Source organism: Callorhinchus milii, unplaced genomic scaffold (assembly GCF_018977255.1).
Source record: "Callorhinchus milii isolate IMCB2004 unplaced genomic scaffold, IMCB_Cmil_1.0 Scaffold24, whole genome shotgun sequence".
Lineage (NCBI taxonomy): Eukaryota > Metazoa > Chordata > Chondrichthyes > Chimaeriformes > Callorhinchidae > Callorhinchus > Callorhinchus milii.
In genome coordinates, this window is record NW_024704765.1 from 2,908,170 (window position 1) to 2,922,311 (window position 14,142).

The following is a 14,142-nucleotide window of genomic DNA, read 5'->3' on the forward strand; positions in this document are numbered from 1 at the left end:
AGGGGCCCCTTTTCAAAGAAAAATCCCTACCCTTTATATTATTTCATTCCATTCAAAGGATCACATTTAAACGATCGGTCACTACGGGGAAAGGAAAAGTTCAATTTTACATTAGACACTGTAAATTTCAGGCAAATTAACTTTTTTTGGGGGGTGGGGGGTGAATAGCATCGACTGATAAGGCGCTATATTAAATGCAAGGATTATTATTATTATTAATATGTTATTTATCGTGTGACCGTTTATAGATTTTTCAACAGGATCCTTAAATTATTTGCCTCTATAGTGTTCCTGCACTTTAAAGTCAATTCCTCCAAAAGATAACAATAATAATTTGGTCACTCAATCCACGACTGTTTGTGTGGACGCTGTTGTGTGCAATTGGCTGCCGTGTTTCGCCCACACAATATACAGTCAATTCAAATTACAGTATAATGTAATTCCCAAAGAAGGAGCAATAATATATTACTCTTACCCCCTCCGCTCGCCCCCCCCTCTCCACACACAAACACACACTCAGGAAACAAAACGTATCTTTCGAAGCGAGCAGAAAGTTAAGTTTTTCTTACAAAAAGGACCTTTTTGCAGATCATTCGGTTGAAAGCAGTCGTCTTCATTATTCCTTGGTAATTAATAATTCAAGTTTATTTAAAAAATTAGTATCATTGTAATGGTTTTTGGGGGGGAGGGGAGTGGGGGGGGGGGCGGTAGGGAGAACCCCAAAACTTTCCTTTTCAATAAACTTATTTGAATTCCCGAGACATTACTCATTAACTGTTTTCCTTGTAAATGCCATTCTGATAGCTCATAAGTCTCAAAGAAAGAGTAACTTTGCACTCTGAACTCCCATCAATTATTGGGGAGTGGGGGGAAGAGGGGGAGAGGGGGAGAGAGGGGGAAAAGAAGAAACACTGTTTTAAATAAAACAAATCCGAGTGTTGTTGTAATATTTAAATCTGCTCTAAAGTTCCTCAGCTCAGTTTTGCTCAAAGCTACCCAGCGAGTTAAGCTCCGATTACAGCCGGGGTGTAAAAGGCTTTGTAAAAGGGGTGGGAAGAGAGAGGGGGATTGGGGGAGGGAGAGGGGGGAGGAATAATTGTGAAGGTAGATTGAGGGTCTGTTTCGGAGTCCATCGCTGTTTCCCCTCGACTGAACCTCAGTGTCAGGTTTCCTCTCCTGTCCTGTCCACACACCAACCCCCCCCCCCGCCTCTTCTCTCCTCTCCTCAAGCCACTCGGAATTACATGTTTGTATCTACAACCACCCTCTTGGCGCACACCAGGGTGGAGTTGTGGACAGTGTCCCACATCTGCAGTAAACCCGCGGGGCTGAGTTTGTGGATGACCAGCAGGTTCTTGTAGAAGCAAGGGTCTGCGTTCATGGGGCTGACCTTGCGTTTGACTATTCCAAACGTCCTGAAGGCCAGGTGTAGCTGGGGATCTACCCCGATCTTCTGCAGACACATCCCCAGGTACACGTCGTCGATGGGGTAAAGCTGGAGACTCTCGGAAACGGCGAACAAGCGTTTGGCCAAGTGGGAAGACATGATGAACCCGCCACCCCCCGCGTAGGATGGGTAGGGCTTGTCGTACAGTTGTTTAGGGATGAAGTACTTGCTCTGGTGGTTCCTGATGGGCAAAGCCCTGGAGATGATGTCCCCGGCAAACAGGTTGCTGGGCCCCGGCCTCTGGCTGCTGAGAAATTCCAGAACGTTCTCCGTGTTTACGAACACGTCATCGTCCCCCTTGAAGATGAACTGGGTCCTGGGGCAGTAGATGTCAAACCACTTGAGGAAGTTGACCTCTTTGAGGGTCAGGTTGAAGAAGGTGTCGATGAAGTCCCACTGCAGCAGGTCCCCGAACAGCCTGTCCTCGTACTCCAGCAGCTTCTGCAGGTTCTTGTGGTCTTTGCCGATGGCCGGGGTCCCGAGGAGGAACAAGGTCCTCACAGTCTTCCCGAGGAGCAGCTGCTCTCTGCCCCAGGTCCTCCTGACCGCGTCCCTGCGGTCGTGCTGCTCGATCACCGACTTGACCACAATCAGCAGGTCCACGTGGCCCGAGCACTTCTCTGGGTGGTTGAGGAGCATCGGGAAGTATCTGCAGTGTCTGTATAGCACGTATTGCTGGAATCTGGGGTCCAAGCCCCGAAACCAGTCCATCTGCTTCACATCCCAGTTCTCGGAGCAGTTGGTGGTGTGGATGTCCCAGCTGGAAGGGGTGGACGAGTTGAGGGAAAGCCCCGAATCACCCCCCAAACCCAAAGCCAAACCCAAAGCCAAGCCCTCGCCCTGGAGCCGCCCGGAGCTCAGGTTCCCGGTGTTGCTGCTCTTGTAGAAGTTGCTCTCGGCTTCCAACCAAACCGAGTCCAGCCTGTGTCTGCCCAGAGCCTCCTCCACACCCCCAGCCCCCAGCTTCAGCCGCTGGATAACAGCCACCATGGCGAAAATCAGGGATAAACTCAACAAGGTTTTCACCAACTTTCTTTTTCGGAATAAGTACTCCATAGTCACCCAGAGAGAGAGAGAGAGAGGGAGAGGGAGAGCAGGGAATCAACCTCGTCTGTCCTCCACACAAGATCCTCTCTCTTTCTTTCACTCTCTCTCTCTCTCTCTCTTTCTCTCCCTCTCTGCCTCTGTGTCTCTCGGCTTCTCTCTGTCTTTGAGGTAAAGGACCATCAGTTGGTGGAGGAGCCTGGCTGCGCCCAGCAGTGAGGAGAGCGTCCCATCATGGTCTGACCTGCTGATCAAAGACGCACATTTCCAGCCAAATACTCGACTCTTCTTTTCTCTCCTCTCCGCCTCCTCCAGCGGAGACGGGAAACTCAACACTTGAAATCGATCAGGAGCTCAGAGACAGAGCTTCACACACACTGTCTCTCCCTCTCTCGCTCTTTCTCCCCACACACACTGTCTCTTCTTCTCTCGCTCTCTCCACACACACACTGTCTCTCCCTCTCTCCCCACACACACTGTCTCTCCCTCTCTCTCTCCCCACACACACTGTCTCTCTCTCTCTCTCTCCCCACACACAGTCACTCCCCCTCTCTCTCTCCCCACACACAGTCTCCCCCTCTCTCTCTCTCCCCACACACAGTCACTCCCCCTCTCTCTCTCCCCACACACACTGTCTCTCTCTCTCTCTCTCTCCCCACACACACTGTCTCTCTCTCTCTCTCTCTCTCCCCCACACACAGTATCTCTCTCTCTCCCCCACCCCACACACACAGTGTCTCTCCTCAGGAACAACCCCCACAAATGGAGCAGCTCTCACCAGAAAGTGTTTTCAATGAGAAAAAGTCTTTTCTTTCCTTTGTTTTCCTCCTCCCGGAGAGAGAGAGGGAGAGAGACACACATTTACTGCTCACATTGGCTCTGACTCCACGTTTTGTCCTTTCCTCTCTGCGGTTGGACTGATGCCTGGGAGGAGAGAGAGAAAGAGAAAGAGGGAGGGAGGAGGAGAGATGATGGGAGAAGGAGTGGGAGGAGAGAGATGGAGAGAGGGAGGTGGGGGAATGAGAGAGAGAGAGCGAGAGCGAGAGGAGGAGAGTTTTAATCTGAAACCACAATTTCTGAATTTGAAGCAGAAACCAAACTTTTCGCTAAAACGCTGGAAGCCGCGGGAAGAATGTTTATTTGTCCGTAAAGGTTAAGATGGGAGAGAATTGAGGGCGGCTCAGTGTGGGGTAATAATCCCTTAAAAAAGTGATCGGTCACTTCAATCCACGGCTGTTTGCCGGGACGCTGCTGTGCGCTTTTTGCCCACAAAATATACAGTCAATTCACTTTACAGTATAATGAGACATCTCGAAGACGCGATAAGGCGCTGTATCAAATGCAAGGATTATTATTATCATTCAAGTGCTCTGGGACACTATACTGTGTGAGAGGCGCTATATAATAAATGCAAGTAGTTGTTATTACTATTTTCATCCACTGTGCATGGTGGAGTGGAGGAAACTTTGTATTAATGTTGCCGACTTGAACTGTAGGGTCAATCACTTATTCGCGCCATTAGGAGAACCAACAGATTTGATTCTCTTCACTGAATCAAATATTCACTTATTTACATCAAATGTGAATGTAAATAAAAATAATTAGCTGGGATTAGGTAAGAAGAAATAGGTGAGTAGGATTTCAGTCATCAGAACGTGGAAATGCATTGACATCAACGATATCAATGATATCAATAGTACTACGTGGTTTTAGTTGGTTAGACTCCAGTCACACTCTGGGTCCCCCCCCCAAGCTTTGGCTCTTGTCAACCTGCGCCTAATACTTTCCAGACTTAGGTTAACAGGATGCGTCCCTCCAGGGAGAGAGAGAGAGAGAGAGAGAGAGAAAGAGAGCGCATTCCATTCCGACAATCTATCTCTGGGATTTAGTTGGGATGCATTGAAATCTGTTTGGTTTGGAGATGCTTAAGCAACGGTGATGAGTTTCCCCACGTGTCAGACACTCGACTGACCAAAACAAAATCCTCTTCACTGAGTTATCTTTACACACACGCGCGCGCGCACATATATTACTTAAATAGTGCCTACCATTTTAAAAACAAAATATATATTTATTGATTGATATAATAAATGATACAATAATAAATGATATCATAATAATCCTTGTATTTGATACAGCACCTTATCACGTTGTTGAGACGTCTCAAAGCGCTTCACAGAGTATACTGTAAAGTGAAATGACTGCGTATTTTGTGGGCGAAATGCGGCAACCAATTGCGCACAGCAGCGTCCCACAGACAGTTGTGGATTGAGTGGCCAAATTATTATTTTTAAAATTTTATTTTTCAAAGGATTATTATCCCCGGAAAAGTAATCCGCTAATTGACGAACAACCGGGTTCCTACTTACTGGTAGGTAAGCAGAGGCGTGTCTGGAGTACGGATATTTGCTGAAGGTTTCACCTGCCTGGGAATTGAGGCAAGTGATCTAACCATTACATTACAGGATTCCGCAATATTGTGCATTTATGCGTTGCGGAAACCCCATCAAGACTGTTTAATCTGGACAGTCGAGCGTTGGTTGTAAATTTCAGGTCTGCTTTACTATAACACAGTACAGGCAAAGCTTTGTGCACCCCTCCCTTGGCTCAGTGGGACGATGAATTGCATCATGTGGGCCCGAGCTTTCCACAGCTGGAAGAATCCTGGATTCCATCCCTGGTCAGGGTTGAGTTGGCAGTGAGGGAGCTTCAGTGGGATTGGATCAGACTTGAAGATATTAACTAAATGATTGACTTCACACCAGATATTGACTAAAAGCAATAATAAATTGGTCAAGTCAATCCACGACTGTGTGTGCGACGCTGCTGTGCGCAATTGGCTGCCGCATTTCACCCACAAAATATACAGTCAATTTACTTTACAGTGTGAAGCGCTTTGAGACGTCTCAAAGATAAGGGGCTCTATCAAATGCAAGGAATATTATTATTAATAAATGATTAGCTTTACACCAGATATTGACTAAATGATCACACCAGCTGGAGGTAATGGGGGGTGCGGGGCCTCCATAAAAATTGCTCCAAAGCCACTGTCATTCCTTGCCTCCAAACAGCTAAAATAATGGACGCAATCATTCCTCCACCATGTCTCAACGACAACAAATTTCACAGCGCCTTTCATGTTGGGAGGATAGACAGTCAATAATGTGCATCCGAGCTAGTGGTTGGGATCAGGGGGCAGCGGAGGACGGGGAAGGTAGGGGTAGGAGGGTGACCGAAGGTGTGGTCAAAGAGGAAGGTCTTGAGATGTGCCTTGATGGAGGCAAGGGAGGTTTTGAGGTGTGGGGAACGTTGGATGGAGTTCCAAAGGGTGGGGGCAGAGAGGCTGGAGGCCCGACCACCGATGGTGGGGCAGGCCGGGCGGGGGACATAGAGCAGAGTGGATGCGTCAGGGCAACACATGCTGCGCAGAGGGAGCGGACAGGCCGTTATGGGATTAGCAGGTCATAGAGTTTGGGAGGAGCGAGGCCGCGGAGGGCTTTGAAAGCGAGGCTGGGGATTTTTAACTCAATCCTCTGGGGCACGAGGGCGAGGGTGGGGTTGTCAGTGTCCCCCAGGCCTGGCTTGGAAGGGGGCTCAGAGCTAGAGAGCTGGGTTTGAGCATCTTCGGCCTCTGCATATTCCATGTCATTTTCCTATTAATCCAAAAATGATTGCTTATGTATTTTTATTGGCAAGATGATTGGCAGATTTATTGGCAGTTCACATCACGGCGGTTTGCAGGACCTGGCTATGAACAAATTGGCTACTGTATTAGCCTAGAAAAACAGTGAAGAACATTGTGACTTTTCAATGTTATAGGCACAGGGATTATTACAACATATAATAATAACAATAATGACTTGCTCTTGCTAAAGCCTAATTAAGGTCAGTGGTTGCTTTGAAACCAAAACACTAAATCTCAACGCTGAAATTTCAATCAATCATTGAAGGTGGAAAGTGAGGACACAGAGTGAGCAAAAGGCAGGAGGGAATCATATGCAAGTGCTCTGGGGCGTGTGATGTCAGTCATTCCTTCCCACCATTGCGAGGAGCCTTGTGCGCACTATGCCACACTGTCGCCCTCTGGGGGACACGAGCAGAGACACACACACACACACACACACGCGTGTGTGTGGCCGTGAATGGATTGTGAAATTTATCAGTTCACTTATTTTTGAATCTTGCTGATGATGCACATCCCATCCCTGGCTGCGGAGGGCGGGAGCCTGTGTAGTGCAGATGGAATCGTCAATACACGAAGGAGCAATTAATCAACGGGAGACAGATGGTACAGAGGAAGCTGTCGCTGTGCAAGGAAGCTTCTCAACCTGTCCCGCTCTGCCCCCACCCTTTGGAACTCCATCCCACAGTCCCTTCCCTTGCTTCCTTCAAAGCCAGTCTCAGGATCCTCCTCTTCGACCACACCTTCAGTCACTCTCTTATCCCTACCCTCCCCGCCTTCCACCCCTCCCTGATCCAAACCACCAGCTCGGGTTCAAACCCCGACTGTCCAGCGCCCTGGAATGTCTTCCTGACATGAAAGGAGCCATGTAAATATCATTTGTTGTTGTTGCTGAAGCTGTGACAGGTTTGGATTTCAAGAGAGAGGACCCGGGTTCGATTCCTGGACAGTGCAAAATGTTGGGCAAGTTTCCTTACTCCGCACGTCTCTGTTTACCTAAACGTTAGTAGGAACCCGGTTGTTAGTTGATTGACGGATCACTTTTCCGGGGGTAATAATCCCTGCAAAAAAATAATAATTTGGTCACTCAATCCACGACTGTTTGTGGGACACTGCTGTGCGTAACTGTCTGCTGAGTGTCGCCCACAAAATATACACTACACTTTCCAGTGTATCCTGTGAAGCACTTTGAGATGTCTGGAAGACGTGATAAGGTCCTGTATCAAAACCAAGGATTATTATTACATTATAATGACAGTTGCTGCAGGAACTGAAGAGCATTTGTTTGCGGCCTTAGAAAATATTCTTCACAAAACTTTGGGAAAATCTTCCAGGAAGAAGTTGGGGATCAGTCTTACATTGCAATGCATTCTCTTTTCCTTTTCGAATTCAGCAGCAACAACAAATTACATTTGTGCAGCGTCTATATAGTAGGACGTCCCAAGGCACTGACAGTGAAGGATTTTCCTCCGAGCTGGGTTTCGGGAGGTGGAGGGACGGAGACCCACAGTCCAGCCCCCCCCCCCACCACCCGCCCCCCACTAAGCTTAGTGTTTGATTCTCGGCAGGGCAACACATTAGGTTTCATTGCTCCACACACCTCTAGTTACCGAGCAGTGAGTAGGAACCCAGTTGTTAGTTGACTGACAGATCGCTTTTCTGGGGGTAATAATTTTTTTAATGGTCACTCAATCCACGACTGTTTGTGGGACGCTGCTGTGCTCAATTGGCTGCCGCGTTTCGCCCACAAAATATACGGTCAATTCACTTTCTAGTATATTCGGTGAAGGGCTTGGAGATGTTTTTGAGACGTCTCAAAGTCATGGTAAGGCGCTATATCAAATGCAAGGATTATTATTATCATTTTGAAGAAATATTATTATTATTTTGGCGTTAATTCAAACCGACTTTAAGAATTTGATACAATTTTGCACCATCTTAAATTTTAAGACCGTTGTGGCAAGATGACTAGGGAGTTTCACACGACCTGGGTACGTGGGATGTGGCGTCACACCAGTCCTTGTCAGGCTCCACTGACTCGCAGTTATTGAACGGATTGGCTTCCGAATCCTCTCACTCGTTTTCAAATCGCTTCACAAATGCCCTCACACCGCCCTACCTCTCCGATCTGCTTACCCCCCACCCCACCACCCGCTACCTCCTGTTCGTCCCTCGCCCCCTCCGCTCTACCATCCGCTGCCCCGCTTTCAGCCCCGAAACTCTGGAACTCTCTCCCCCAATCCCTCCACTTGCCCTGTCCCTCCCCACCTTCAAATCCCACCGAAAGACCTTCCTTTTTGATAGTGGTCACCTCCCCCCTCCCTCTCCCCCTGACTCGGGGTCAACTCCACCACTGTCAAGCGCTCCAGGACACTACCCCGCTTGAAGGGTGCCAAATAAATGCAAGTTGTTGTGGTCAATAGGCCTTTATTATATAGTACGTAACCACATCACCCCCTGTAGGTTAGTTGTACTCAGAAAATAAACTTTGCTTCCAACATTGAATTACTGCCGCAAATCTGTCTACACACAAATTTGTAGTGTATACAGCAATATACAGTTTAACACTTCCCTTTCACTATTATGTACACATTGGATGTTCCTTGCGCTCTGTCAATATATTCCAGCGATCACAATTCTGGAATCTAACTCTTAAAACACAGAATCGATTTTAAAAATAGTAATAATAATCCTTACATTTGAGATAATGTCGGTGAGACGTCTCAAAGCGCTTCACAGAGTATATTGTAAATTGACTCTGTATTTTGTGGGCGGAACGCGGCAGCCAATTGCACACAGCAGTGTCCCACGAACAGTCGTGGATTAAGTGACCCCATTTTTTTTTAAGCGATTATTACCCCTGGGAGAAGTGATCCGCCCATCGACTAACAACCAGGTTCCTACCGCTAGTTAAACTGAAGCGTATGAGGAAACTTGCCTAAGGTGTCCCTGCCCAGGAATCGCACCTGCTTACCTGACTTCTCGTTTGTAAGGCAAGCAGGCTGTATTACTGGGTTCCTCAATTGAGGAGTCTGGAAACACAGAGGCAGGTTTTCCATGACTGAGCGCACCACTGATCCCTGCTCTGGGCCACACAAGTACTCAGTTACCTGCGAGGTCAACTCAGTACAAGGGCAGAGGAGTTACTAGGAAGGAGCAAGACCGCGGAAAGGTTTCAAAAGGTGAGGACAAGGATCTTGAACTCAATCCTCTGGGGAGCCAGTGGAGCCGGGCGAGGGGGGCGGTGATCGGTTCATGGAGCTTAGTGCGGGAGAGGATACGAGCTGCAGAGTTCTGAATAATCTACAGCCTGTAGAGGGAAGAGTGGGAAGTCCAACAAGCAGAGCGTTAGCGTTGCCATACCCAGACTTAATGAAGGCATGGATGAGGGTCTCATGACGGCTCTCTTGACATTCCAGAAATCCTTAGTAATTATATTCCCACGAGTATTAGGTTTGTGAATTTTTTTTTAGAAAAATACAAAGACTCCATTCTCTTTAAAGATCTTTTTATTGCAGTATTTACAGAACATCATCGAAACTGTGAGCTAAGATTATAAACAAAACAAAAAGTTATTTAGTTTAACGTGTACATGAAATAATTTGTGTCCCAATGACACTGACATTCATAGGAACATGAAACAAATCCAGTAATTCCTAACCTCATTCAGATTGATAACTTCAGGTCCTAGCTCCACTCAAACCCTATTATAGCTCAATTCATTCTAACCTTTTTTTCAAAAAAAACCCAAATCTTTCCCAGTTCAAGAATTGTTAAAAGGTGGAGATTTAAAATCAACTTTAATTGTCCATTCCCTACTTTCACATCAGTTTTGATTGTGTTTCTTTCTCTCGTCTGTTAAATTTATTTGTTAGGTCAGGGATGTGGGGCAAGGGCGGGTAATTGGTATTGAGGTACAGATCAACCATGATCTGTTAGAATACGAAACAGGCTCAAGGGGCTGAATGGCCTATTCCTATTCCTAAGTTGGATGTGTTTCCAAACTAAAAATGCGCTAGCACTCAGCTGTTATAGCTTTTATAGATCGTGGCAGCTCTGAGCAGGAGAGAAGACAGACAGGAGGAAAAAGATGTTGGGAGTATTTTTGCATCAGAGCAGCAAACTTGACGATCCGGAAATCCTCAGTATTATCCCAAACAAGAAGTTTGCCGGAGCCAAGCTGGCATTGCCCTCTCTGATGAGTGTCAAACTGGCAGTGAAGGGAACCTCCGCCATGTGTTGAAAGATCAACTGTGACAGCATAGACACTGATCTGTGCAGAGTGGGGAGCAGATGGAAGCAAACCTTGCAGTCAAATGATAACCACCAAGATGTTGGAAATGGCCGTGCAGTTTATTCACAAGCCAAATATGGAAATAACAGAAAATATTCTGCTTTTGGTCTGGTCCAGCTAGGAGAATTTTCTCTTCAGGGCTTTGGCTTGTAGGGGTAACAGGAGGTGAGTGCGAAGAATTCCTGCCCCCCCCCCCCCCCCCAATGACTGGTCTGTCTGTCCCTCATAGGTGACCATGACAGCTGAACTGTCTTCAAATGTTTTGGAAAACTGCGGACCGGCCTGGTTCAGGAACTGGATGACCAGCACAGAGGCTCAAGAGAAAGCACAAGAATGCAACATATTCCAATATTTAACAATATTTGAAATACCTTACAGTGGCAGTTATATAAACTCTGTAACATTGTTAAAGGCAGGAAATTATCCAAACTCTCTGCCAAATCTATTCTGGCTGACTGAGAACATCACCATCTGTAACTGATAGTCTTCAATATGAAGGTGGTGCTTTGATGCTTCTGCTCCAGAATTTACAAAGCAAACTTTTTTTTTNAATTAATAAATGTAGTTAATCACAGCTACTGTGTCCCAGAGAGCAGCAGTGATTTCAATGCTACGTTTATAATAGGAGTAACATTCAGAATACTTCTCATAGCTACCTTTAGAATAGTTCCCTTTGCACTACTTTAACTGTGCAAATTGGTCACTTGTGTTTCTGGTCAGTCAATAAATAAATTGGAGTAATTCAAAACAGAGCAATGGTGATTTGTTTTTCTTTCAGAAGGCACTCAATAACCGAATTGTGTTTTGCAGGACCTTAAGCTTTCACTCATCTGCACTGAATTATTGGTCTCAGCCAGGGGTTGTTCTCCTTGGCCTTGACCTGGAGAGAAGCAGCCATGATCCAGAGATCCAGCTCTTGACTGTAATGCCCCCTCAACCCTCTTGATATCCTGCTGATACTCACTGAGTGGGCTCACACACCAACCACGGCCACTGGCGGTAAGGTTCCCGAGGGTGTCAATCCGTGCGTCCTTCCCTCCTGCAGCACCAGAAGCAGAAGGGGAGAAAATTGGCAAAAGTGAAGTGTCCGCCCACTGGACAATAAAAGTGCTGTGTATTTATTAGCTTTTACACAATTTATTATTGTAGACATTGGTGGCAGACACTGGCAAATGGCGCTCGCTGGCCAACCATTCCTGAACATGGGAGAACATGGCTTTGAAACCGATTTCCTGCATGGTGATGTGTCCACCTCAGTAATGCCTTTGCAGGGAAACTCAATCCAGACATTTCTCCACAGTTATTCCTACTCACGATGAGAATGGCAGAGCTGGATGGCTTCTTGAAGGTAAGGGAAAAGAGGGGTGGGAGAGAGAGAGAGAGAAAGAAAAATAATAAATATCTTAAAGAAGGAATAAATATTTATTGTGAGAGGTTTGCTTTAGAGAACGTCTGAGGAAGAGTTGCCTTTGCTTTTCTTGCGTTTGGTTTTGGCAGAAGGGGCTCGGATCTCCAGCGACTCCAAGCGATACGGTCTGGGCTGCGGCATCTCGGAAGCCTGGGTGGGAGACACTGTGGCTCGGCTGGATATGGTGTGGGTGGAGGATCCGTTGGTCAGGGTCACGTTGTGCACTGCGACAGGAGAGAGGCAGGAACATTTTTAAGTTATGATGAACCTTACGTTAGGCCTCAGCTTGAGACTGTGTTCAGTTCTGGGTCCAAACTTTAGGAAGGATGTCAACAACAACAACAACAACAACAAGATTCCATTTATAGAGCGCCTTTCACGTCGGGAGGACGTCCCAAGGCGCTGGCGATGTCAAAGCATTTGAGAGGGTGCAAAGGAGATTTACCAGAATGAGGGCCTTCAGTTATCAGGAGAGGTAGAGAAGTTGGGATTATTTTCCTTGGAGCAGAGAAGGTTAAGAGGAGACTTAATAGAAGTTTTCAAAATCTTGAGGGGATTCGATAGGGTGAACAGGAGAAACTATTCCCACTGGCGGGTGGGTCGGTAACCCGAGGACACCGATTTAAAATAGTTGTTAAAAGAAACAGAGGGGAGGCGAGGAGAAATGTTTTCACACAGCGAGTTGTTGGGGTCGGGAATGCATTGCCTGATTGGGTGATGGAAGCTGATTCGATAACAAATTTTAAGAGTAGATAAGTATTTGGGGAGAACAAGTTTGCAGGGCTTTGGGGAGAGAGTGGGGGAGTGGGGTTGATTTGGAAGCTCTTTTCAAAGAGCCGCCACAGACACGATGGACCGAATGGCCTCCTTCTGTGCTGTATAATTGTATGATTCTATGAAACAAATAATCAATCCAAGTGAGAAAAGTCTTTATGGTTTTCCACAATGAATCAGTCATACCAGAGAGCCACTCAATAAATAATAATAATCCTGGCATTTGATATAGCGCTTTATCACTTCTTCGAGACGTCTCAAATCGCTGCACAGAATATACTGTAAAGTGAACTGATTGTATATTTTGTGGGTGAAACGCAGCAGCCAATTGCGCACAGCAGCGTCCCACAAACAATCGTGGATCGAGTGACCGATTTAGTTATTTATTTATTTTGAAGGGATTATTACCCCTGTAAAAGCGATCCACCAATCGAATAACAACTGGGTTCCTATTTACTGCTAGATAAACTGAGGGTTGTGGAGTAAGGAAACCGCCTAATGTTTCGCCCTGCCTGGGAATGAAACCCAGGTCCTCTCAATTGCGAGGTGCGGGCTCTAACCACTGAGCAACAAGAATAAATGGAGGCAAAAGTGCAATCGAAGTCTCCTCCGAAGGATGAGACGTCCATCAATGCCGCCCTTTCCCAGTACTGCAATGCAGTGTCATTTTACACAGTGTCTTGATGTGAGACTTGAACCCCCACCATCTGACCCAGAGTTCTACCCACTGAGCCAGACTGACATTTGGGTGTCAAAAGGCCAAATATCACGTGAACGTAAAACCGTGGTATGTCTGTTAGCCACACCTTCATGTTGGAGCCCATCACTGAGATGTCCTGTCCCAATGAGTGTGAATATCCGAACCGCTGCCCAGCGCTGATGTGACTTACCCAGGCTGCGCGCCGGGTCTGTGTTCAGGATTTGAGTGGCACGTTTAGATTTGAAGTAGTTGTTGGCGATATTCTCGCTGTCGCTGCGGTTCAGCATTTGTCGATAGCGGTCCTCCTCCTACAGGACAAACACAACAACAACTTGCACTTATACAGCGCCCACCACACACACAGCACCAAGCCCCGCCCACCACACACACAGCACCAAGCCCCGCCCACCCCACACACAGGACCAAGCCCCGCCCACCACACACATAGGACCAAGCCCCGCCCACCACACACAGCACCAAGCCCCGCCCACCCCACACACAGGACCAAGCCCCGCCCACCCCACACACAGGACCAAGCCCCGCCCACCCCCCCCACACACAGGACCAAGCCCCGCCCACCCCCCACACACACAGGACCAAGCCCCGCCCACCCCACACACAGCACCAAGCCCCGCCCACCATACACAGGACCAAGCCCCGCCCACCCCACACACAGCACCAAGCCCCGCCCACCACACACACAGCACCAAGCCCCGCCCACCCACACTCAGGACCAAGCCCCGCCCACCACACACACAGCACCAAGCCCCGCCCACCACACACAGCACCAAGC

At 47.5% G+C, this 14,142-nt stretch overlaps 2 protein-coding genes across 3 annotated transcripts in view; both read right to left on the reverse strand.

The window, feature by feature from the left end:
- Nucleotides 1–1,202: 1,202 nt before the first annotated feature.
- Nucleotides 1,203–3,412, reverse strand: b3gnt7l (UDP-GlcNAc:betaGal beta-1,3-N-acetylglucosaminyltransferase 7, like). Its single transcript, XM_007897800.2, has 2 exons — nt 3,270–3,412; nt 1,203–2,735 (listed from the first exon to the last, which is right to left on the reverse strand). Exon 2 carries the CDS (start codon nt 2,501–2,503, stop codon nt 1,241–1,243), a length of 1,263 nt encoding a protein of 420 aa, XP_007895991.2. The 5' UTR covers nt 2,504–2,735; nt 3,270–3,412; the 3' UTR covers nt 1,203–1,240.
- Nucleotides 3,413–9,664: 6,252 nt separating this feature from the next.
- Nucleotides 9,665–14,142, reverse strand: part of kif17 (kinesin family member 17) — a 29,935-nt gene continuing 25,457 nt past the window's right edge. For both annotated transcript variants that reach the window (XM_042343738.1, XM_042343739.1), the window contains exons 13-14: nt 13,540–13,657; nt 9,665–12,099 (exon numbers count right to left, since the gene is read on the reverse strand). In XM_042343738.1, coding sequence (XP_042199672.1) covers nt 11,909–12,099; nt 13,540–13,657 — 309 coding nt within the window. In that variant the 3' untranslated portion in view covers nt 9,665–11,908. The remainder of the gene's footprint in view (nt 12,100–13,539; nt 13,658–14,142) is intronic.

Bases quoted from the DNA above. Each gene is read 5' to 3' on its own strand.
- b3gnt7l (XM_007897800.2), bottom strand. From the start codon at position 2,503: ATGGAGTACTTATTCCGAAAAAGAAAGTTGGTGAAAACCTTGTTGAGT.